We start from the raw sequence: 26,939 nt of genomic DNA, 5'->3' as shown, positions 1-26,939 counted from the left end.
GTGTATGTACATGTGAGTCAACAATGTGACTGACGTTCTCCAGGACACGTCACGGCAGTGGATCAACGTCCACCCGCGGTGCAAACGTAATCCACTGTGGCGGCTGAGGAGGCATCGGGACAGCGCCCGACCTCAAAGCGGCCAACACCAACACCTGCTCCACACCTCACGTCGGCGGGATTGGCGTGTGGCGGCTCGCAGTACCGGACACCACGGCTCCTGGCTCCGCGGCGAACTGCGGCTGCAGCTGCCGCCCTACCCCACGAACACGTGAGAGGCGGCGTCGGGACGTCTGCGGTGCTGCTCGTGTCGGCGGAACCGCCATCTCACAAGGACGCACTCGTCGGGTCCCATCACTGATAGGTACACAGCCGTTGCGAACCGTATTGTGTACATTTTAACTAACAAGTGTCCCGGTCATTAAACAGTCTTAAAACTCTTCACTCATGTGTGAATCGTGCACTTTAACGCACGAATGTCGGCAGGCTAAGACATCTTCTGTGCTTAACGTAGCCTATCCACAAGCCAGTTCAGTATAAACTAAATCTATTAAAACAAATAGTAACTAATGGGATCAAATAACATCAGATATTAAATAATAAGTATAGTAACTTAGGCTAAACATTCAATAACTTTCAAAGTGAAATTGTTACATCTTAACAATAGGTATCATTAGCTAGATAACATTCAAGCATAACTAACTAAACTGATTTTCATGTTAATGAAATGGTTTGTTTACATCATTGTTAAGCATCCTTATGCCTTCAGGTTGTACCTGTTTTATTCTATGTACAATTTCATTATGTATCTCGTACATTTCCATAAGCATCATCTCACAATCTTTCATAACTTCATAATATCAACAATTGATAAAATTAATAATTCTCATTAACATCTCATATCATATACATAAAATCATATTTACAATATCACTTCAAGGAACATTTCATATATTACATAATTAAAAGCATTTGTTTATGTTAGCAAACAAATCAACAATAGTTTTGATTTCGTTTAAGTGACGTGCGACGTGCCGCGCACGTCTATAATCACGAAGCCGTCAGCCCCTTCCTTCCTAAACACGTGTGCGCGCCGCCGCCACTGACGGCCGCGACAGCAGTCACCGTCCGGCCACCACCGCGTCGCCGTTGCCAGGGCAACCACGCTGCGTCCTTGGTTGCCATGCCAACCAGCTGGGTGCGCGCGCACACTCCTACCGGCCGCCACCCCTCGCCTACCCCTCTCTCGCCAGGCCAGCCGAGTGCGCGCGCAGCTTCCCCCTCCTCACCCAGCACCGCCTACTGGCCGCCACCCCTCGCCTACCCCTCTCTCGCCAGGCCGAGCGGGTGCGCGCGCAGCCTCCCCCTCCTCACCCACCTCCGCCTGCCCAGCCGCCTCCCCCCGCCTTCCCCTCACCCTCCAAGCCGAGGTCCGTCCAAGTCACGTAGGCCGGCTGGAATTCCTGGAAGCGCCCGTGATTCTTGGAACCCTCGGCCCTTCCTACGTCACGCCCTGGCCCTCAGGAGGGGTATATAAGGCCGGCCTTTGGGCCAGGAAGTCAGTCGGTGCCCTCGAGGCACCACTAGCAGCCGAGCCTCGCTCACCGCGCCTTCAACCGCTCACCGCGCCTTTGCTGGCAGCCGAGCCTGCCAGCCAAGAGCAGAAGACCGACAACCGAGTCCGCGAATTAGTGTGTATCGGGAGGCTGTCGGTACCAACCGCGAGTACTCGTAATAAATCTCGTACCGCATATCCGAGAGTGTCCTTTCGGGGTGAGGGAGCTCCACGGGGACCTATCCCGCCGCCAGCCAGCCAGTCTGCCAGCCAGCCAACCGCCCGCCTGCCAGCCAGCCAACCAGCCAGCCAGCCAGCCAGCAAGCAGGTCAGCCCTACTACTGGGAGACCGCAGAGCCAAACCAGCCGCAGCCTGTAAGTAGGCATCAGAGAGGGACACTGGGAGCTACTTTCAGGGCATCCCAAGGTGGGGGAGAATCCTACCTACCCCTCTTAGGAACCTCCAGCCAGAAGTTACTCGCGCCAGTCAGGCCACTCCCTTCTCACTCAGGCAGCGAACGAAAAGATTGACGCTTAAGGCCATTCTGGAGGAGCCAGAGAAGAGCCAGCACGCGACAATTAGTGGCGCCCAACGTGGGGCAAACTGTAGGACTCGTCAGTAGACGGCCACCCACAACTGCCCCCTGAGATCAATAGCGAAAATATTCTTCTTTTTTTTACCCAGTTCTGAGACTGGCCCAAAACTCAGTGGCGCCCAAATACCCGTAGACATAATGGCTACAAATAGCACTCAGGAGATCAGGGCGAGGTCCCCGCAGGTCTTAGAAGAATAACAATCATGCCCCATGTCGAATTGTAATGGATAAGGCCAGAGAGATGAAAAGGGTGCCCTTAGAGAGAAATTCGAGAAAGTTATGGATCCCGACGGAAGCCAAGGTCCTTTCTCACCTGCAGAGGAAGAAGACAAGGGAGATTCAGGGGTTTCGAATCGCTGCACCATGCAGAACCAGAAGTAACGACCCACCCAGAGGACTAGCCCCTCCCTCAGAAGCTCCGAGTCGTCCTAGTGGAAGACCCAGGCACTGAACTCAACCTCAGAGTCACCAGTACCTGTGAGCCAACAACCACCCAAATGCCGTTCAGCCCAGCGACCTCGGCCTGTCCACCAAGTATCCAGCACAGGCAGGCAAGATTGTCGGAACCCTTGGCCAACCCAGGCCGACCGGTCGGCTAAGGTCCTCCCAGCCCTGACCAGCCCTGCAGCCAAAGAGAAGGTTGGGGAGCAGTCGCCTCCCCCAACCAGGTCTGCAGGAGGCTCAGGCTACAGCAGACCCCAGTCGGCCGGACCAGAAGACACACTGGACCAGCCACCCCAGGGGAACCATCAGGCAGGCCTACCTACCAAGGCATCAAGCCCAGTTCTGACAAGGACTGCCACCACCATCCCAGCAGGGTGCCACGGCCACCCGAATGCCGTTCGTCCCGGTGACCTCGACCTGCCCATCACCAGGAACCCAGAAAGGGCAGGCATGGTCGCCGGAACCCGAGGAGATCCCTTCCCAGGCTGACCAGTCAGCTAAGGACCTCCTAAACCCGTCCGGCCCAGCAGCCAAGGAGAAGGCTGTGGAGCAGACGACTCCACCAGCCAGGACTGCGGACCAACAGGACAACAACACACCTCTCCCGGGTATGCCAGTCCAAACCCTGGACCAGTTACCCCGACTAGAAACTCCGAACCAGCAGTCTACCCAGAAGACTGACCCAGTGCCAGCGGAAGCATGGCGCCACCCAGCCGCCAGCCAGCTGCCACCCCAGCAACGAGAGCAGCCATGGCGAGTATGCAGAGCAGCCATCGAGGACCGACCCGGGAGGTACCGGATCGGCCGCCCCCCGCACCAACAGTAAGTGTAGTGAGTGCGCGAATGGCCATTTTTAAACAAGGTATGGGGTCGCAAACCTCATCACCTCAGGGGCTTCGATAAGCCACCTGACCCCTCCTGCGTGCGGGTGCAGGATCAACGGAAAAAGAAATAAGCCGCAAAAATGACAAAGACAATTACGATAGACATTTTTCAAACCATGCAATGTATAGCAGTAAGAGCGAAAGAAGAGCTCCACTCTAAGAAATGTACCTGTACCTATGTGGAAATTGTAAATGTTTAAAGCCGACAGCCGTCCCCAGGGAAAGAGAGTGTACATAAAGCTTAAGAAACATGTGTTAGAGCCCAATAATCATAATGTGTATATGTAAATAGATAGGAACCAACCCAAGAGTAAAAAAAAAATTTGTAAACTTGGCAGGGCACACCATGTTTCCAAGGACACTAATGATGATGATGGTGTAGCCTGGGCTCTGGTTCCTTAGCGTGTAAGATAGAGCCTCATCCAGTTAGAGATATTGCAAAGAGTTCGAACTAGGCTGCACGTTTTAGATTTGAGCCCCCTAGTCACATCGGAAAGCAGAGCTAGTTTCTTCCCCCCTATCATCAGTCAGGTAGGAGGGACATGTATCATTTCACCATCATTCACGCCCAACCTGAGGGTCATCCCTGCCTTTACCCGTATCCCCATCTCCCAGAAGACGGAGCACCGTGGAAGGCATCATCCCCAAGATGGAAGGAAGGATGGAGGAACCACCCCGAAGATCAGGCCGCACACGTGGAAAGTGGCTGCCGCCTTTTCAAGGAGAGGGGGTTTGACGTGCGACGTGCCGCGCACGTCTATAATCACGAAGCCGTCAGCCCCTTCCTTCCTAAACACGTGTGCGCGCCGCCGCCACTGACGGCCGCGACAGCAGTCACCGTCCGGCCACCACCGCGTCGCCGTTGCCAGGGCAACCACGCTGCGTCCTTGGTTGCCATGCCAACCAGCTGGGTGCGCGCGCACACTCCTACCGGCCGCCACCCCTCGCCTACCCCTCTCGCCAGGCCAGCCGAGTGCGCGCGCAGCTTCCCCCTCCTCACCCAGCACCGCCTACTGGCCGCCACCCCTCGCCTACCCCTCTCTCGCCAGGCCGAGCGGGTGCGCGCGCAGCCTCCCCCTCCTCACCCACCTCCGCCTGCCCAGCCGCCTCCCCCCGCCTTCCCCTCACCCTCCAAGCCGAGGTCCGTCCAAGTCACGTAGGCCGGCTGGAATTCCTGGAAGCGCCCGTGATTCTTGGAACCCTCGGCCCTTCCTACGTCACGCCCTGGCCCTCAGGAGGGGTATATAAGGCCGGCCTTTGGGCCAGGAAGTCAGTCGGTGCCCTCGAGGCACCACTGGCAGCCGAGCCTCGCTCACCGCGCCTTCAACCGCTCACCGCGCCTTTGCTGGCAGCCGAGCCTGCCAGCCAAGAGCAGAAGACCGACAACCGAGTCCGCGAATTAGTGTGTATCGGGAGGCTGTCGGTACCAACCGCGAGTACTCGTAATAAATCTCGTACCGCATATCCGAGAGTGTCCTTTCGGGGTGAGGGAGCTCCACGGGGACCTATCCCGCCGCCAGCCAGCCAGTCTGCCAGCCAGCCAACCGCCCGCCTGCCAGCCAGCCAACCAGCCAGCCAGCCAGCCAGCCAGCCAGCCAGCCAGCCAGCCAGCCAGCAAGCAGGTCAGCCCTACTACTGGGAGACCGCAGAGCCAAACCAGCCGCAGCCTGTAAGTAGGCATCAGAGAGGGACACTGGGAGCTACTTTCAGGGCATCCCAAGGTGGGGGAGAATCCTACCTACCCCTCTTAGGAACCTCCAGCCAGAAGTTACTCGCGCCAGTCAGGCCACTCCCTTCTCACTCAGGCAGCGAACGAAAAGATTGACGCTTAAGGCCATTCTGGAGGAGCCAGAGAAGAGCCAGCACGCGACATAAGTACACGCATCATGTGTAACTTGTGCTTGGAAAGGGAACGCACAGTGTTTCCTTCTCTTTTATCTCTCTTTTATCGCAGCTTACCGCTCGGCGAAGGCGGCCTTTCTTTTTCTTTCTTTTATTTTACTCGAGTGTCTGGTGAACTTTTATTTCTACCACTTCTCGCAAGGTAGTATTTTTTTTTTTCTTTCTGTAATCAGCTGGGTTCTCATATAACGCAAACAGCTGTTTGGAAAGTGTATAGCAGTTTCCCTCTCATCTCAACCATTAGTTTCGTTTTCAGGTATCCGATGCGGGCTTCGCAGGATCCTGACTGTGTATTCATATCATTCAGAAATTTCTCTGATAGGAATTGTTTCTTGTTAAAATCACTTGAGATTCATGATCTCGATGCAAAGGATAATTCTATCCTGACAAAGCTATGTGAAACAAAAAAAAAATGCTTTCATGATAGCTTGCAAAATTTTTTTTTTTCTTTTCTGGCTGGCTCAATTTTGCAGTAACTTAGTACTTGTTTATAATACAGCCTGCTGACATTTACTGCAACAGTGTACTAAGTCCGCGACATAGTTGTTAGACATTGAGTTTTTCAGGTCTTCGTTTGACATCATATTCGCCTACTCGATGATTACAAACATAAACAAACAAAATCTCAAGTTCCACGTTGAATGAAATTAAAATCTTTTGTATAGTTTTTTTTTTTCACAATAAATGACACAGTCGTTCGTATATATCTCGTTATCATTTCATAAATATCATTATTTAAAATAACCAAATCAAGTTAATTTAAAGAAATAGCTTTCTAATACTGAGTGGATTTGTATGCGAAAGGAATGCATACTTTTCTACTCTGCATTCAGGGCAGAATGCAACCCTATGAGATCATTTGCAAAGCCCTACTTCAATCATAGAATTCATGTAAAACAAAAGTATTAAATTTGCAAAAAAAAAATATATGTATATTTTTTTTCATCTTCTTCTCCAGCAGTGTTTAATAACAAAAATAAATAAATCTCGGCGATTCTTAATAAATTCAGTGGTGTGTTGTGCTTCGGAAAAATTGGAGTAACCACATCAGTAATTCAAGGTAACCTTATTATTATTATGCTAGTAGTTGCAAAGTGTTCATGTGCTTCTTAGATGCTTTGTAGAACAGTGCTCACCCATGTTTACACAGCTAGGCCATACTTCACTCACACAAGTTAGTCGACAACACACAAGCTTGACATTTCCTTTTGCTAGTTAGTATGATAGTACTTACAGATAGGCGCATCTCATTACATAGATTCAGGTATTACTGTTAGTGAACTTATACTCACACGAAGAATAATGCAGACCAACTGACAAACAATATTATACACATAATACACTATTAAATTCGAAGATTCATTACATCTGTGTGGGTGGCATTTCACTTCACCTCACTACAGGCAATAATAAGCGGGAATTGCACTTCCGCATCGAAGCGACGATAATGTACCAAGCGGGTATCACACTTCCGCTACACATTAGGTACCTGTCAGTGGTTGCAATACGCCTCACATGGCGTAACAAATTACACAGTAACCATTTAATACCTTTCACATTCATACTGGTCAGGTCCTGGCTCTGACCTAGACATTCCGATTGCGCTCAGCTGTTATAGTACCTATACTCGTACTATACAAGTGTTTCACTAGCTTGTGTCGAACTTGTTCACTGGGACACAGGTTTCTTGTAGGCTCTCAACTGCAAAATATTATACCGGCCTACTGGTCGGCCTGTAGATGGGTCTTCCAGAGCATAACAGTTCTCTTGAACTATGTCAGTTATGACATATGGTCCGTCGAAAAGCAAAAATAATTTCCTGGTGACATTCTCCCATGCCTTGCTGACAGGAGATGTCTTCTTGAGCACAAGGTCGCCGATATTAAATTTAGACAATTTGGATGCTGGTTTCCTTCTTCTTCGTACATCAGCTTCTGCTGTGAGCTTCATTCTTACGAATGCTTCCACTTCTTCTCCTGTGGTTAGTCTTGTCCTTTCGGGCTCCTTGTCACAGTGGGGTATAAATTCAGGGTTGATCGCCGCCGATCTATCCAGGCTCAAAACTTCGCTAGGGGTTATTCCGATTGAGCTATGCACAGTATGATTAATAATGCACTCTACATAAGGCAATTTATCTCGCCATGACTGTTGCGAGTGGTGACACAATGTTCGTAGCAATCCGCCTATAGACTTCATGAGTCTTTCCACCGGATTACTCTGTGGATGTCTCACGCTTATAGTAGTCGGTGTTATACCTAGTTTTCGTACACCTTTCTGCCACAGGTCGCTAGTGAACTGCGTACCTCGGTCAGACAACACAACTTTTGGCGTACCGATTTCGTCCACAAATGATTTCAATTTATTTAACACTGCTTTTGCAGTTGGGTTGACAATAGCATATAATTTGGAGAATTTAGTAAATACATCCTGCATTACAAATACATGTCTGACTCCTCCCTTCGATTGTGGTAAGGGTCCAAACAAGTCGACCGACACTAATTCCAGTGGCGTTGTCGGCAGGATGGGCTGTAGCACACCATGCAGGTGCTCTCCTGGCGGCTTCACCTTTTGACACAGATCACAACCACTTGTGACCTTGATTACACATCTGGACATGTTAGGCCAGTACAACTGCCTCTTTAGTGCTTCTGTCACCTTCTTGCTTCCCACATGTCCGAGCGCTGTGTGGGTCTCCCAGGTGATTGGTTGTCGCAGATCAGCTGGTATCACTGGTTTCCAGTGATCTTCATACAATCCTGTTTTCCCAGGCTTGGCGAACAGGGTGTTGTCGTTGGACAAACAGTAGTGTTGATGTATCCTGTGGTCATCTGGCTGCTTTTTGAGCTGGTCAGTGATCTTCTTGCAGTATTCGTCTGCCTTCTGTTTTTCGTTCAGATTGCTCAAAATTTCTCTTAGCTTGGTGCCAGGTTGGAAAATCTTAGCAGATACAGGAGCAATTAAAAATTCCTTCGGATGAACTGAAGTTGAAGTTGCATTCTCCTGTAGCTCATGGATTCGACTGAGGTAGTCTGCTGCTGTATTATTAGATCCTTTGATATGCTGTATTCTGATGTCATACTCTTGTAGTAAGAGAAACCATCTGGTTAACCGGCTGCCAAATAACTTTCCGGCCTTTAAGCAAGTTAATGCTTGGTGGTCAGTGAGTAACACAATAGTTTCTCCCAGTAGCAAATCTCTATATTTTTGCAGAGCCCACACTATTGCAAGAGCTTCTCGCTCTGTCACAGTATAGTTCCTTTCAGCTTGGTTTAGCGTACGACTAGCCAGGGCCACAGTCTTCTCCACTCCTCCATCTTCCTGGGCTAGCTTGCATCCCAAAGCGGTGTCTGATGCATCTGTGTACATGAGGAATTCCTTTCCTTGCGTGGGATGATAGACAACATTTTCAGTTAGGAACAGGTTCTTCAAATTGGTGAATGCTTGTTCATGTTCTACGCTCCAAATCCATACTTGACCTTTCTTAAGTAGGGTAAACAAAGGAACTGCACACTGGGCTACTCTATTCGAATAATTTCTGTAGAATCCAATGATACCAAGGAAAGCTCTCAGCTGTTTTACATTCCTGGGAGTTGGAAAATCTTGAATACATTGTAATTTTTCTGGTGATGTCTTTATGCCTTCTGGTGTTAGTATGTGGCCTAGGAAAGGCAGTTCCTCCCTGCAGAATACTGATTTTCGGATTTTTACTGTCATGCCTGCCTCATGCAGTTTTTGTAGCACTGTGGCAACATGTTGGATGTGTTCTTCGAAGCTAGATGATGTGACGAGGATGTCGTCAACATAGGCCCTAGCAAATCCTTGGCATTCGGGTCCCAATGTTGCATCTAGGCATCTTGTAAAATCTGCCACCGCATTGCACAGTCCGAACGGCATGACTGTGAACACGTACTGTTGGTTTCGAAATAGGAATGAGGTGTATTGGCAGGAATTTGGTTCCAGTGGTATTTGCCAATACCCGGACGACAGGTCCATCGTAGTGAGGTACCTCACACCTTGGTACAGCCTTAAAATCTCAGATGTTTGCACCGGGCTCTCTCTGTCCTTCACAGTTATTTTGTTTAGTTCTCTGGCATCCAGACATAGTCTAACGGTGCCATCACGCTTGCCTACACATACAATCGGATTGGCGTAGGGACTCGCTTCCCTCCTCACTACCTTCCAGTTGATCATCAGTTGCAGGTAGGCTGTTGCTTCCTGTATGTACTTCACTGGGATGGGGTAGGATTTTCGACGATATGGTGCATCTTCATCCACTCGAATTCTGGCTTGGTAAAACTTGTTACGACCTGGCTTGTCAGTGAACACCTGTTGAAAACTCTTCAATAATTGGAACAGCTGTTGCAGCTGGTTGGGTGTCACACTTGCTGCACCTTGCAGTGACTGTCGAATGTCCTCCAATGAGGCTTGTAGCTGCTCGCTGGTCTGATTGCTGTAGATTCTCATGTGCATGGGTTCATCACATAGAATTCCCACAAAATTGTTCCTTATGTGCCACTTGCCGTTAAGGGATATAGGTTTGTCACTATCACTTGAGTGAATGACACATAACTTAAAGTCAATCACAACGCCAAATTGAGATAGGAAATCGGTTCCTATTATAAGGGGTTTCGCTAGGCCTTTCACTACTAAGGCAAACATCTCCTTAGGGTGGCCTAGGCCTCTTACTGATATCAACACCTGCCTGTTGACAACAGGGCTTGCTCTGGATGTCACCCCAATGATTTTCAGTGCTGGCACTGGCAGCTTGGGTAAGTTCACTCCTTGCTGCTCGAGGTACTTTACCAAATCTTCACTGATGCAAGTGACCTCAGCGCCACTATCTATCAAGGCAGTTACTTCATGGTCACAAATTTTTAGTGTCACTTGGGGACAAATGGCGTACACTTGAGGTATGGATTCTTCCTCATTTTCATGATACAAAAATTCTCTCTCGCTATCTCTTAACATTACTGTGCATAGAAACTTGTAGTAGCTGACACAACTGTACACTGGAGTTGTGTTATCCACCCCTAAGCCTGGATAGGGGTTTTCCGTTCGGGGCGATCGCACGGAAACCCTTTCTAGTTTAACGTGCCCGTGTTGGCACGTCCACCTGGAGCTGGTGATCTGGCTCCTTCTTGACGATTCCACTGTCGGTTCCCTGCTGCTTCAGACACAGCAGCTTTAAATTCTGCTGCCACCTGATTTGCTGGTCCCTGGTTGTAGTACGTCGTCTGCTGAGATGTAGACGGAGCAGCAAATGGTGGTGGGAATGTTGTCATCTGTGTGTTCCGGTTGTACGAGAGGTGGCTGTTCTGGGCATGGCCGCCACTCGTCTCGTGAGTCCTGGGGGCATAGTGATATGGCGGGCGGTAGTCCTCAGGTTTGCCGTTGTAGCGGGGCTCGTCGGTACGGCGGTACTTCTTGCAGTACTCCAGCTCGTCTTCTGACGATGCTCTCCGGCGGCGGTCTGCTGACTCCCTGGGTGGCCGTGACTCTGGCGAGAAGGATCTTCGCTTGCTGTCTCGGTAGTCCCCCTGCCTCCGGCGGTGGTTTGCTTCGTCATCGCTGTGGTAATTCCTGGAGTTGGACCACCACGTCTTCCTCTTGTAATAGGGGGTCTTCCTGTAGCCTGTCTGGTATTGATCGTTCCGGCTAGGTCCTCCTCCTCCTCTTGGCTGCCAGTTAATTGTGTTCACCGCTGCCTGTCTGAGCTCCTTGGGTTTTCCCTCGCGATTCTGCCAGTAGTTGTGGACGGGCTGTTGTCGGTGGGGCTGTGGTACCCTCTCACTCTCCTCCTTGGTATTGGGTGCTCTGTCCATTTTCTCAAGTTTATCATAATTGAGAAGGCGCTCGCGGAACTCTGTCACATCACGGTACGGCAGGCCTGATAACTGCTTCTGATACTTGAGTGGGAGCTGCGTGAGGATGGCCGCGATGAATTCATCATCCGTCATGGGCTGATCCAAGTAGCGTGTCTTCTCAAACATTGCTGATAGATGCGCTTCCAAGGACGCGCACTTCCTTGGGTCATACTTCTCCGTGTGAAGCTGTGCACGGAGGTGACTCTGTATTCGGATGTTCCAATACTGGTTGTGGAACAGGGACTGGAACTGGGCGTAACTATGTGTTGATGCACTCAGCATCTCCCACCAGTAAAATGCCGGTCCTTTCAGGGCGCTGTTGAGACACTTCAGTATCTCTGTATCTCTCAAATGAAAGGTTGAGGTGTACTCCTCAAATCTTTTCAGAAAACGGATGGGGTTCTCTGTAGCTCTGCCAGCAAACGTGGGCATAGCTTCTGCCCAATGCTTTGCTGGATGGTGCATGAGCGTGGCCGTGTCAATGTTGGATGGGCTCAATATAGGGGTTTCTCTGGGCAGATCCATTTGAACGGTAGGATGATTGTGGATGGGTAGCCGTGGAATTGTGTACATCTCACTGGGGTACGGCTGCCTGTCTACTGGGGTACGGCTGCCTGTCTACTGGGGCAGTCGGTACAGTTGACACAGGGGCTGTGTGTGATGGTACATGAACTTGGCGGTCAGCTGACTCACTCCTGGGACTGGGGTGTACACTAAGGTGCTCGATTTTATCTCGTAGTTTGGCAGTAGCCACCTCCATGTCCTCTAGTCTATGTTCGAGATGCTGGAGATGTCCTCGCACTTCCTCCCTGGCGCTAGCTTGTCCCTGGTGTTCATTTGAGATCATGTTTCGTATGGATGTTACATGAGTCTCCAGACTGTCCACACGACTACTGTTCTGTGTTACCTGCTCAGATATCTGTTGGACCTGTTCGTGTTGCTGGGCCAACCTAACCTCAATGCTGTGTTCCAGGCTCTTTAATCCTGAGTTGGTCTGATCCCTCAGCGCTCCCAACTCAGTCGTAAGCCTCCCCATTTGAGTATTGTTCTGTTCAAGTTTCGCATTTAGGGATGCATTATGCTGCTCCATTTGAGTATTACTCTGTTCAAATTTCGCATTTAGTTGAGTATTATTCTGTTCTAATTTCGCATTTAGGGATGCATTATGCTGCTCCATTTAACTATTATTCTGCCGTAATAACTGCATGAGTGCTTCCAGTGTCACAGGTGATGTAGCAGTATTATCTGGCAATGGTGTGATGTTAGGGACAGTGGCCTCCCTTTCCTCTTGCTCCCCTGTTGCTGGTGACATGGGCCGCCCTAACCTCTCAGTCACGGTGGTAGAATGATCACTAGGTCCCTCCACACAAGTGTTCCCTGGTGAACCCCCTGCTGATGATGTAGTCGCCGTGTCACTTCCTGAATTCCCTGTGTTATCGCAGTCTTCACACATACTGTCACGCCGACTCCTGAGCGAGTATGTGGGGTGGTTGTGTGCCATGTTATTATAATGGATTAGATACACTATGCAGGATCAAATGACAACTTGAAATAAGGTGTGACAACTCAGTGTCAACACACTCGGGCCCCACGTTTATGTGCGCCACTTTCTATACTGTACTGCTGCTAAACTTGTTGGTGTATGCTTACTGCTGGCGCCAGTACCATTAATAGTACTCGTTGATTTATAAATAGACCCTTTTGTTGTGTGTGTGCTGTCGGGACGATATACACTGGCTGTCACTAATTAAAAAAAATATATATATATGTGTGTGTGTCAATGGTACTGTTATGCTCTTGTACTCTAACCCTTAGAAACATGCATAAAATGTTATTATCATGAAACACACACTCTTGGACACAGGTAGCTAGGTATCATATATCAACACATAGGGATATAATTCAGGTTTTTATTATTAAGAATAAAATGGCTATTCATCAGGGACAACTAACATATGTGTAGAGATAAAAATCAATATTAATATAATTAGATAAAAAAAATCACAGAAAAACAATCCTAACGATACTGAACATGACTCGTGGATATGCGCTTATGTAAATTAAACATCAGGAAAATACGTAGCACACATGAATCGTTCACAAAAGTTCGTTAGTGTAAGTTCAGAAAATCAATCAAATGATGTTTTTACGGACGCATTCTTACATAACAGAAAAATGTTTGAAATCATACCACAATTAATTTGTATGATTACTATTTATGTTTATATTTGGGTTCGTATTTGCCTTGGCTTAACTCAGTTTATATGGTAGAGACACGAAACTTGTACTCCCATTTTACCTCTGGGTTTCACAAAATAAAATAATAATTTAAATCTTGGAACTAACAATTCATGACGTAGTTCAGGATAATTGACACCTTTTACGTGAAAACTAATCAGTTTGTAGTCAAATCGGAGTTATTTACGACGAAATTACATACAGCTGGGTATGTCTATGGGCGATACAAAATGCAAAATCTTTACTTACAGATTTTCACTCCTAATAACATATCCGTCAGAATATGCCCTTATAATCTTACACATTATTTATTTATACGTCGTTTAAGCTCATCCTGAGTGTCGGATGGCATAATTTAGCTAGCTATCTTTCAAATTTATAATAGGCCTCGCGCCTTTGCGTCGGCATCAGACGCCTTCATACAACCATTCTTTTTAATTAAGACGTTCTAGACGCCTCACATCTAAAACACGGCCTCTCATTGGCCGAAACCAAAATCGATTAGCGTAATTTACAATATAAATACTGTAAATAACACTCATTAATACAATTGAAAACACAAAAATGCGGTAAATTTAAAACGAAAATTTCCAACAATGAAAATTTCTTTAAGTAATACCCCGAATAAAATCATCGTTTATTCGTTAAGTTCATTAGTCCTTAGAGGGGTATACTCAATTGGCTGTCCATATAAGTCCATTTCAGGTCATAGAGCATAGCTCTCGTAGATATACATAATTAATAAAAAATATATTTAAATAACTTTTGCGGGCGAACAATATACAAATTAAATAATAAAATTTCATAATAATAATAACAGTCAATATAATAAGTTTTTATAAATAATAATATCATTAAAATAAGTCATAACTTTCTGTGCATTATGAAAATAGTAACAGCACACCGTGAACAAAATTTTTATAAATATATATATAACATCTGAAACTACATTACTTTAGTATGGCCTTGTGGGCATGTGGTTAGCGTACCTAACTCTTAAACTAAAGATTGTCGGTTCAATACCCGGCAGCTGCGAAATTTTTTTTTGTACTTGTAAAAATAAATACGGCACACGCAACATTTCAAAAGTAATAAATATATTTGAATTAATGAATGCAAATAAAAGTAAATTTATTAATTCAATTGCACATTTCATTTCACTCCTTTGTATCCATACAAAATAGTGATAATTCAATAAAAAATGATTCAATTTTATTCATAAAAGTATGCAGAGGTAGATTTTATCATGCAAAAGATAGAAAAATTAAAAAAAAATTCTTCCTCAAAGAATATAATATTTTTAATGCCTAAATGGTTTGGTTGCAAAAACCTATTACGGCTCAGTCTCAGGCCGAATATGATATTTCCTTTTCTTCTGGATCAATCATTTCATCAATGTTTTGTTATGACGTTGTCAGGTTAAACTATCGTCCATAAACCGACTTTACAGACAACCAATTTTTTTTTAATATCAATTAAATTTCAAACTGAAGTTAAATAAGAAAATTTTTGAACACTTTCCTGGAGACCAAAAAAAAAAAAATTCTGCATAAAACAGTAAAACAAAAAAAGAGAAATTTATACTGTATACTTAGTTACTTACTTATACAAAATCATAATAGGGTGGGGTAAACTGCAAGAAAATGAAAATATCTGGCAATGAATTTTCTAAAAATTGTAAAAGTTTTAGGTTTAAAAATTAATTTTTGTTGATCCAACTTGTTAAATATAAAGAGGAGTATTCTCAATAAAATTACATCATAATCCCACATTATTTCTCTCTCATATTTGTGTACACACAAACAAACACAAACACACAAACAAATTACACACACAAGTAATTGAAATAATTATTCAATTCAAATATTATAGTTAAACATTTAATTATTGAATTTAAATCCCAAAATTTTGAATATTTGCAGGCACCTAACAGTAAAAAGCTAAACTAATGCCACATGGAGGAAGGAAGTAATACTGGCAAATACATCACACATCACTACACGCTTCGTAAAAACCTTTAAATCTTGATAAATGCAGGACAGTTTAAATAACCTTCACTCGACACTAAAAATGCCAGACCCATCCTTGCCAAACTAAGTAGAGATGACTACTGTGTTGTGTGTTGTGTTAAGTGTCGAAACACTGAGGTTTCAATTGGCGTACTCATTCAAAACTTCACTCCATCACTACGAACCAGAAAATTGTCATCAGGCAAGTGTATCGACTTGAGTGTCACACTGTCTCACATTTTGGCCCACTTACCACATACACTGAGAGTGTAAGCACAGCTTCATGTTTCCCATGTTATTTTTAATTAATAGTTCGCAGTTGGCCGTCTATTCTAACAGGCAGTCACTACTGAACTGTTCAACAGACTGAAGTCAAAGATAAAAATTTTTTTGCAAAATTTCACTTAGTAAATGAAATACTTCAACTTCTATAAACGAAAGTCATAATGCCCAGTTGCTTGTACTTAAGTACTACCATAAACAAATCAATGGCTCAGAGAGAAGGGTTTGTTGTTTGTTGTTGATAGTAATCCTACTATTTAAAACTTGGCCACCCCTGAAATTAATAATTATTTTTATGTTGTTTTTATCCCTACTTCTTGAGCTATTATTGTTACCAGTATACGAGAGCTGGGATGATCCTGGAATGTGACCCGGAGTGAAGTTGAAACTCACAATGCTTCAGGAAAAATATTCTGGGTAGGCTGCATTTTGGACTACAGCCGCTAGGGGTTTGCTTCATGAATTTCCATTGTGCTGCTCGAGAATGTTGTGTATGAAATAAATAAAATAATTTAACAAATTTGATGTTGCTTTAGTTTTTGACATGAATTCGATGAACATCTTAATTAATGGTTGGTGGCCACAACAGAACAATTGCTACACCAAAAAAATTGCTACACCAAACTGCAACAAACTCGGCCCATCGCTCAAAACCACTGACTCAACTGATTCCGTATCAACATCAGAATCATCAGAGAGCATATCCACATCCATTGCCAAACAATTTTCAGCATTTCCCATCGCTTCTCGCGAGGTTAACGGCTGAGGCACGCTTGAGCACAAATTTTGCGCCTCGTTCGGGGGCTTGTTTTGCCCCACTGGCTCATTTCTCTCGGCTACTTTTTGCCTTCTCTGCATTTTAATTGCTACTGCTCAGGCAATTTCACTTGTTTTCTTTCTTTTCTCCAACATAACCTGTATTAGTTTAGGCATTTTGGGATTAATGGCTCCAAACCCAATGTTAGTAACTTATAGTTAATCCACTCAACTAGCATCACTCAGTGCTCATTCACAAGCAACTTAAGTCTAAATCACTCAGTCTATTACTTCTGGAGTTACAGCTCTCGCTGACTTCAATTCGACGCTCCCCACCAACGCTCATTACGTCATCACTGCAAATATTAACCGGGTGAGTTATGCGTAACGACCACGAGCTATGTCTGCTCTGCTAAGATATATTTACTCCAAATCTGTAGCTTTCAAAGTTTATGAGATTTAAGTGGTGTTGAATCCTCAGCCAAAGTGACAACCAACCCGAAATTCAAGTCAAATGTGCTGCCTGTCATTTGGCTCGACACGTAGTCACTCGCTCTCGCTAGTGCCTCACGTATCAACACAGTTTCGGGGTTTGAAACTGTCAGTGTGAAACTGACTACACCACAGAAGTCAATATCACTCTCACATAAGAAATCTGAGAGGAGGGGGGAGGGTAAAATTGGGGGAATAAATTCTAGCAGGGAGTTTTCTTACTTCACCAGTACTAGACAAACTAAGTTGAAGAAATATATCTGGTAGCACTTTTGTGATTACTGACTATCTATTGGATGCACTTTTAACTGGTGTAAGAAATCATGCCAAAAGTTTGTTTCATTCACTAAAAGAGCATTAAAAAAATCTTCTGAAATGATTATGTCCTCCTGAACATGAATTATGTATATTGTAAAGCTGAAATTTGATTTGATACAAATTTTTATAATGTTTTAACGTAATTTTGTACCACAAATCATTAGTTTGAGAATAGTATTTTATAAACTTTGAAATATATTGGTTTGCAGAACATTAATATTTGTTAATATAAAAACTTTTTTTTTCCTTTAAAACAAATTGGAGGGAGGGGTGGTAAACAAATAAAGAGTTACTGTCTTCAACTTGCAAAATAACAATGAACAAATAATCAAGATAACATTTTTCATTGTTATGTTAATTTATGGAGATATTATATGCTGAGACCTGTAACACTTAAGCTGACAAATAATTGGCCCTTGATTCAAAATATATAAATAAATACATAAAATATTTAAAGCTGTTAGATAGTTTTAAACAAGATGGACTGCATTGCATTCTGTACTTTCTATTCAAATACACCCCTTACGTGTAGAACCCTGTTATAACATTTTTTAAGGGGCCAAAAGAAAAGAAAAACATAAGCAGGAAATATCAATTAAGCACCCGTCAGTGAGTGTTAAAACCACTGATGGTTTAACTTGAAGCCTGAATTTTCTTAAAACAAGTCCACATTTTTCTTTCAGCTTATATATTTTTTTTGTCTTTAAATACATACTGCCAAATTTTTGTAAGTCTCACAATTCACAACAATAACGTTAGCGTGGAATGACTATGTCCAATTCCTTCGCCACTTGAACATGTCTTTACTGTGGATATTTATCTAGGAATGAAACAAATTCAACTCTTTAAGCAATATAAAATGCTTTATGACTTTTTTTTGTGCCATCATGGAACGGTTGACAGACTAAAATACTGTAGAACTATGTATGTTCATCTGAAATCACACTGAATGGCAAGGGATGAAAGTTTTTTTTTTCCAAGACGAAAATGCCTACAGACAAGTAGCTGCAAACATAGGTACCTTTGATATATAGAATATATAGAGGTTTTCAAAAAAATTTTAAGTTTATAAAACGAAAGTTATAAGCAGGAAATGCATAATTCGTGAAACATTATACACAGGAAGTAAACACATTGTCCTTATGGGGAAAATTTTGGGACATTGAAAATATGACATTATAAGCAGGAAAACATTATAGGCAGGAACATTATAACAGGGTTCTACTGTATTGTGAAAGGTAAGGTCCTTTGACTTGCTGAACAAACATCAGCTCAAGTTTTTCTGTCCATGACTGTATGTACAATAGCAGTCAATTCAGTTACCAAACATTGATATTTCCCAACACTACTGATAACATGTTTTTACTAATGACAATGACACGTTGCATGTTATGTCCATCCCAAAATAAATTATCACACATTCTGACAAAGTTGTATTTACTTTGAAAATTAACATGACAAGTTAATTTCAATAATTATTTTCGGAAGATATCCCCTATCATAGTTACAGATAAAAGAAGACCTAACATATTGCAATGACAAGCTAAAAACTAGCACACTTTCTTGCCAGTTTCACCAGTTTATATGACATATTGCCAAACTATAAAATATGACCAAGACTTATGTATGCACTTCAAACTTTTAATAGCTTTATGGTTTCAATATAATGAATTACATTAAGCCAACCTAGTAAGAGTGTATTTAATGCATACCACTCACTAGCTCTGTAAATTTCACACAGGTCAGGTACAAAATCTAAATGTATGGTTTAAACTGTATCATCTCAGAAATAAAAAACACAAGAAGAAATGAAAACCTGAACGATATGAAAAAAAAATAATTATATGGTCTTTTTTACTGATAATAAAATAATTGTCATAATTTATCTTCATGAAAACACTTCAAGTTAGTCTTAACATACAAAGAATTGAGAGTCCTTTAAAACCAAATGAAGAACCAATAACAATCAATTGTGGATAAACAAATTTCATGCACATCAATGAAAGAAATTTCTGGGACTATAAAGAAATTAAAAAACCAATCAAAATTAAAAGTTACAGAATAAATTTATCTGAAAACAATTCAGTGATCTGATGCTCCAAGAAAATTGAGGGATGAAAATAAATAGCTGATATAGTGAATGTGTGTAAACAAATAGACATAAAAAGGGCAATTTTAAGTTTATTTTTTTTTATGGAAACATGAATTGAACACATAACTCTTTAGTGCCTGCAATCTTATTCTTGGGGCAATTGCATTAACAACTTAGGCATTGTTAAAAAAGTTGATTCCAAGATCAAAACTGACAGAAGGTATAGGCTACCGATATTTAAAAATTTTGAATTCAATTTTAAATTTTTCATTGCCAGCAGAAACTATAATAGTCTACAAAAAGTTAAATTCATCAGCTGATTGCAGTTGTTTGTAACACATCCATAAATCCTCACTATTCATGTAATATTGTGCCATGTTTGCAATAAGGTATTTTCTAACTCAACTCAAAGTCATATGATTGCAATATATAATCTATGATCACTAATGTCAGTCAGCCATCTATTATAATAAATAAAACACAATCATCAATTTCTATGCAATAGTAAAAAGCCATTACTGCATTTGCATTTATTTTTCTTGGACTCCTGTTAAATGTAAATTAATTATGGGTTTATTGCATACATATTTATATTTAATTCCACACACGTTGCTGTGGCTATCTGGTTTAATGGAGGGGAAAAAAAAAATCCCAAGTTTCTAAGATATTTAATTTAAAAATTTTTGAAGTGAAATTTTCAAATGTTTCTGATGCCAAAGAGATATAAAGAAGAACACTTACAAGTCAAAGTTCGAATTACCAAAAAAGTTTCACTTCTATCAAGTGTACTTCGTGCTCTTTTTTTTTTATTAATTTTTTTTATATAAACACACGCAAGTTTACAAATGCAACGTTGTGTCAAAATTCCAAAGCAATGTGTGAAACACTTTCTGATATTAGCTGTTTTGTACAAATGAACATTTACGTTTTGACGTGACGTCTAATAAATCGATGAACGCCAGCTGCACGCACGAAAAAGGGCCCCGTTACGCACATGGTTCCGTTATGCTGTGTCCCGTTACACACATTTTTCCGTTATGCTGTGTCCCGTTACGCTCATTGTACGCTTGCGCCGCATCTATCTCTCTTCCACTTGACTGTTTATAAAGTGAAGTGAAAAGTTAATGTGGTTTTCATTGCTTATTACAACAACAATTTCGGCAATAAAGGTAAGTTATTCTTGCATTTTAAAAATCTGATTACTAGTATAATTTCAAGTATTTATTCTTTTATTATTAAAATAAAAATGATTCAATTTTATTCATAAAGTATGCAATCATTTCATAAATGTTTTGTTATGACGTCAAGTTAAACTGTCGTCCGTAAACCGACTTTACAGACAACCAATTTTTTTATTTACACAGATTGACACACGAACAGGTATTTGATGACAATGACGGCGGTGAACTCACGCTCATGAGGTAGCAGCCGACGAGCGTGGCGCTGCGCGTCCGGCCAGCCTTGCAGTGCACGTACACGCTGGCGCGAGACCCCTGGAACCGCTCCATGAACTCCACCCCCCTGCGCAGCTTGTCCTGGTCCGGGGTCTCGAATATGTCCGTCGTGCTGAGCTGCAGGAACTGCACGCCGTGCCTCGCCCACTGCTGCGCGCACACGGCACAGACCACGCTCGTGAACACAGTCCGTGGTCTTTGCTCTGGCACAGTCGGGTCCAGCGGAGCAGCGTATGCTGCAATGCTTGTGTTTATTTTTCTTGCTTGTGCACATGATGTCCATAAAAGAATGTCCCAGTTTCAATGGTATAACAGTTTAATTTAGACTACTTACAACAAATCATACATCGAATTGAAAGTAAACTAACCTAGTTTTTCTTACAAATGTTCAACATGCGCACCTTTGGTTATATGGCACACATCCAAACTAAAGTACAATTCTTCTCACACTTTGGTTAACACGGCCAGAGTAATGGAAGCAGATGTCTCTTCAATTCTGTGTCTCAACTCTGGCAAATCATTAGGTAGCAGCAGAACGTAGATACAAACGTAGCCCCCAAAGGAAAAAAAAGCATTGTGTTGCCATCTGAACGTGGAGGCCAGTGAAAAAGAGCTCTGTCGTCTCGGCCATTACGACCAATGCAACGGTCCGGGACTTCCAACAATTAAACTTTAAACAAAATGCACGTTGGACTGAAATTACAGATTCACTTTAAGCAAATCGGAGAACACAAAACGCTTTACGCTCAGGAGTTGCCATTTTGCATAGGGCAGGTGGAGCTGCAAGCGAGGGAACAACAAAGCAGTATTCGTGCTTGCGCTTATCTTAAACTGTTGAGTTACACTTTAATTGTTACACTTTACAACGCTTACAGTTGATACTAGTAAAATTTATAACTGGGACTTTCTTTTATGGACATACTGTATTATTGTACTTTTTTTTTCTATTCTCAATATAACTATACAGATGTTCAATAATTTGGCAAAATCGCTAATCCAGTACGTCTGTGGACCTGAAACTGTCATTTTGAAGAACCGTTACTGTAAATGCAGGCATTCACACCCTTGAAATAAAGTTGTACCTCCAATGCTAATATGTTAGATGCAATTTTACCTTCGCACAATGGTGCAGCCATAACAACTTTTATAGCACATAGCCTGTAAAAGAAAAGGTGTGAATTTTGGTTTACCTTCATGCACAAGTAAGACACTTTAATTTATTCATACCGTTGGAAATCACCAAACATTTTATGACTTTTTTGTATTGTATTGTCTTTTCTTTCCACTAAAACACGCAGAACATATAACAGAGAGTATTCCAACATTAGCCAATACCTACTCAAAAGTCACAAAAATACAATTTAAAATATTAACACAGGAATAATACGATGACTAGTTTGCTCAATGACAACTTTGACACTTCACTGCAGTTTAAAACCCCATGAGATGGTGGAGCGATGAAACAATGAATAGGGTAGCTGAATCTATCCCAACAAAGTCAAGCAAATGTTAACCCTACGGAAAGCCAAATTCATTTTTACCTGGCTCCATTATGTTCTGGGATGAACCACACAAAAGAGTTCAATGGGCATAACCATATAAAACACAGCTGTAACACACGCAACAAAACACAAACTTGCATAGTTCCTTATTGATTTAAATATAACTAGTACCTATAAACACTTATTGAACTTTCCAACTTATGCATAGCATCAAACCAGGAATTAAAAAAGTAAATGTTTACCACTTCTAAATGAAAAAGTTTATGTTACATAAAAATTACACTTTCTTATGATGTAAAAATTAAAAAAAAAAAAATTGGAATAACCACACAATGTTATTCTGTATTTTTGTTATTTGTTGTGTTTTCTGAATTTTTTACTTTCTGCTTGATTTTCTTTCTTTCTTTTTACTATAAAACCATACCCATCCAATTTTGAAAAAGGGAAAAATTACATCTTAACTCTTCACACACATTATTTGTGCCCAGTTTTTTTTTTAATCTCCTGCTCTAGTATATTCAAAGATATCATTTGTTCTTCATAAAACCAAACTCATTATCTAAGGTAAAAGGTAAAAAAAAGTTGGAGGTTTTTGTTTCTTTACTATTCACACTCAATATCATAGCATTCACTAGATTACCGTAAAATCTTAGTTGTATGTTTTCACCCCCTCAGAAGTGGAATTTCAAAATTATACATAGGCATGGCATAAGTCTATCTGGTGTAATGTACCTTTAAACCCGTGAAAGAATTTGTTCAATTGCTCAAGTATCTTTTGAGTTCACTTCTTACAAACAATCAAACAAAATCATACTTTTTATCCATAATGTTAGTATAGATAACAAGGTACTATTCAGAATAAGTTACCTTTCCGCCATTAGCCAAAAAGTTTAGCTCATAATCTTCATTCATGGACACAACCGCTTTCACGTTTTCTTCATTTAATAGCTGCAATAAAAACAAAAACAAATCACAAACAAAATAATTTTAATATAAAATTAATCATTACACTCTATATCTGGTATAAACAAGCACATTGAAATAACATATAATTTGCAAATTATATCATAACATTTCATGCAAATGATTTAAACTTGAATGGTAAATTCAGACTACATTTCACATCAAGAACTTGTGAAATAAATATGTGTAAGATTATTTAAGTACCCAGCGATGGTGTGCCAAATAAAACCTACACACTGTAAATCTGATAGTAGCAGACAACTTAAACAAAGCCGAAAAACCATTAAATAAATCTCAGAATCTAAACCTAATAGTAGGTAGGTATGTAATATGTTATTTTCGAAAGTAGCACTGAAATATAAAAAAATGGTTTTCTCCTGTACAAAAGTCTCTTTTAAGTTGGTTTGTTTACATATTAATATCATGATACCAGTATTCTAGAAAACAATATACTATACAGGATTGTTAATCATGACAAGTTAATGTAAAGAGTACCAAATAGTTAAAACTGTTTATTGATAAAATTAAATTAATAAAATAATCATTGTTGTAAATTTTATATACCTATATATGTAAATATAAATTATTGGTTTCATGTTTTAGAGCAGTTTTTGAACCGTATTATAATTAATAATCGCTCATTTCTAATTTGGTAAACCATAGTTTTCCTCGACTTCAAAACCATTTTCAACTACCAAATTTTCAAGAGTTCAGTCTGAATTAAAAAACTTCAGAAGAAACCACGCGATTTGAAAACTGCTCAAGATATCCTAGTGGTGTCTGTTTACAAAGAGCATTTAAGATTACGCTGAGGGCAAACAAGTAATACTGTTTTTTTGTATTTTGTTCTTTTATTTTAAATTTATAAGATTAAAAAGGATTAAAACGTGTCTTTTCAAATAATTTTTAGGCATGAAACACCCGGTACAGATTCTTGGCCCTAATGATTCGGTTGCCAGTTAGTTTGTGTTAGAGGCAATACTGCACTATAAGCATCAGCGAGCGTCTCTCTTGTCACCACACCTCACTGACACAAATACACCCCTGACTAAGCGGACCCCTTGTACGTGAGACGTGACCAGATGGAGCCTAAGCCGTTCGAGCTAACACCCTCAAATTGATAATTTCAGTTCATCTGTGGATGCTTGTGAAAGTGGTCGTGGTGTGTAACGTTATAGTGAGCAATAAATTGTCTAAAATTGTGGAAATGCGAGTGAATGCTCAGAACCCTTCAGTAGCTAATGAGTTCTGTTGAAATGTATATAGCCTATGTGGGTAATAAGACCCAATGACAAGGCAGAATTCCAGAATACTTTATCAGTAGTGGCTTCTCATCAAATTTAATGTTATTTTACACTCTTTTATTTTCAAATAACCTGAAAAATTCAAGGTCTTTTCAAGGCTAAACACAAGTACTTTGCTTTAAAACTACACAATGGGAAATCATATACAGTATAAATTTTTGATTATAATTTCTACAATTTCTCACCAATTCTATTGTAGCCATTCATTGTTTGAATTTTTTTTTTTTACAATATAGTGAAATATTTTTTTCTATTTTCATTTTTGAAGATTTACTATAAAATATTCATGCAATTGTAATAGGTATATCTGTGAATTTCAGGTTCCGTTTTTATAACTTTGGCAAGTCATTAGGTACCAACTAACTCAGACAAGATATGGTTGTGCAGAAATGTTGATTAGGTTTGTGAATGCTAAATATGTAATATTGTTTTATAAATTAGTGAAAGGCATATGAATCAGTGTGATACTGCAAAAATTATCTGAATACTTCACCCAATTCTTGGTGCAGCACCTAGTTTGACATATGTGTGTTTTTGGTGTAATTATTGTTAATAAACATTGCCGTTGGTAGTGTGGTCTTTCAGCAAAAGTAATGTTTTCCAGGAATATTAGGTTATTTTCGATACGCAAGTTTTGCTGGAAAGATTGAGGTTTTCAGGGATGGCTGGGATTTTCCCCAATAAGGCTAATCTTTTGGAGCTCTAGGCCACAGTTCAAATACAGTAAAATTGTTGTTGAAAAATGTTTTCATCTCTTATTTCGACAAATTATTTTTGGAAAAATTGCTAGTTGATTGATTTAATTGATAACCTGCAAAATTGAGCTTCCTCCCGGTGGCAAGAAGTCCACCCATTTATTTACTCTACCACACCTTTAGACTTTCTCTGGAGGTCCTTCACACCTCTCACTTCCAATGCTTTACCCTCCAGCCCATTCCACTCCTGCCCGTACTAACCAGGAACAATTGCTCCCTCTTTCTGTTCGCCTCCACACCTTCTGTGTCCTCCACTCATGAGCTCTCTCCCCCGCTCTTGTTTCCCAGCCTTCATTCTTTTTCATCTTGAACAGTCTTACTAGTTTTTCTACACAGAGCAGACGTTTGCTCTATCCGCCGCCTTTACACGGCCGCCCGAGACAGAGAGCTTGGGACAACAGCCGCCTAAGTCATTCCACGTAAACACGGTTATTTCCAAACAAGTTATAATATTTTTAAAAAAGGAATGAATAGTTTTCCTACCCACCTTCTCCACAGATGGTGATGCATCTAACCTTCTCCTTCTCTTCTAATCCACACACCACCTAACCCATCTCGCTGTCACCACCACGGATACAAAACCACCGCCGTATAATCTTGTATGGGTTATTGACCCGATTGACAACATTACCAAGTTACCAAAAACTTTACGTTATTGTGTAGGGGCGTGTAAACGCTCGACGTCACTTACCTTGTTCGTCATGCTTCTGAACGGCAAGGCACCCAATATAACAGTTTCGTCTATGCGGTCGTACCATCGACGATGAGAAATTTTTTCCATAACAACATTGTAAAACAAAGTAGGATAAAACGAAATACGAGCAAGCATGACTGCAAAGAAATACACTTTTGTCCTATAACAAATGGAGTTATGAATGTTTATTTATAACACCTGACGTAAACGTCATTTCCTTTCACTTAAAAAATTGTTTGGAAGATTTACTAACAAGCAAAATATCAACACCAAATTACGTTTTGTTCAACATATAAAATACAAATTCATTTCATTTAAACTTTTTCTTTGTTAACGATTTAGTCCGTCCACAACCAGAACTATGTTCTTACTATAGTTCAACGTTTCTCGTGTTTATGTTTATATTGATAATATCACGGTCTTATAGATAGGTCTGACAACTTCTTATCCCTTGCCTTTGCGTGTCTCATCGGCTTAGTACCATTCGCGGCGGCCTACAAACTAATAGCGCTAGTAATAGTTAAACCCATCAGTAACATTATGTTAAATGGAGGTTTCGTATAAAATATGATATTATTCATAATTCTGTCATAATTTATGACCATTTTCCAGAACTAGTAATTTTTTCGTACGTTTAGGTGCTAGGTAAATGGCTAATATTTGTAAATTCGTTAAAATTTTCTCGAATTTGTTAGTTAAGTTGAAGTGTTAAAAGAGAATACCTGGCACTTGTATTGCATCTGGATGTAATTACGATTACGGCTTAAAACCGTCATTTTTTTCTCGTTTTTATATCTACCTAACGAACCGGATAAAAGAAGAAAATGATCAGTCGC

General features: G+C 41.5%; 1 protein-coding gene across 1 annotated transcript in view; it reads right to left on the bottom strand.

The window, feature by feature from the left end:
* Nucleotides 1-26,540, bottom strand: part of LOC134535805 (phosphatidylglycerophosphatase and protein-tyrosine phosphatase 1) — a 35,007-nt gene extending 8,467 nt beyond the window's left edge. Inside the window, exons 1-3 of the mRNA XM_063375085.1 lie at nt 26,101-26,540; nt 23,255-23,335; nt 20,844-21,035 (exon numbers count right to left, since the gene is read on the bottom strand). Of these exons, the coding sequence (XP_063231155.1) occupies nt 20,844-21,035; nt 23,255-23,335; nt 26,101-26,238 (411 nt within the window). The 5' untranslated portion in view covers nt 26,239-26,540. The remainder of the gene's footprint in view (nt 1-20,843; nt 21,036-23,254; nt 23,336-26,100) is intronic.
* Between the last annotated feature and the right edge of the window lie 399 nt (nt 26,541-26,939).

This window comes from Bacillus rossius, chromosome 10, assembly GCF_032445375.1.
Source record: "Bacillus rossius redtenbacheri isolate Brsri chromosome 10, Brsri_v3, whole genome shotgun sequence".
In the NCBI taxonomy this organism is placed as follows: domain Eukaryota; kingdom Metazoa; phylum Arthropoda; class Insecta; order Phasmatodea; family Bacillidae; genus Bacillus; species Bacillus rossius.
This window is presented reverse-complemented; position numbering and strand designations above follow the sequence as displayed.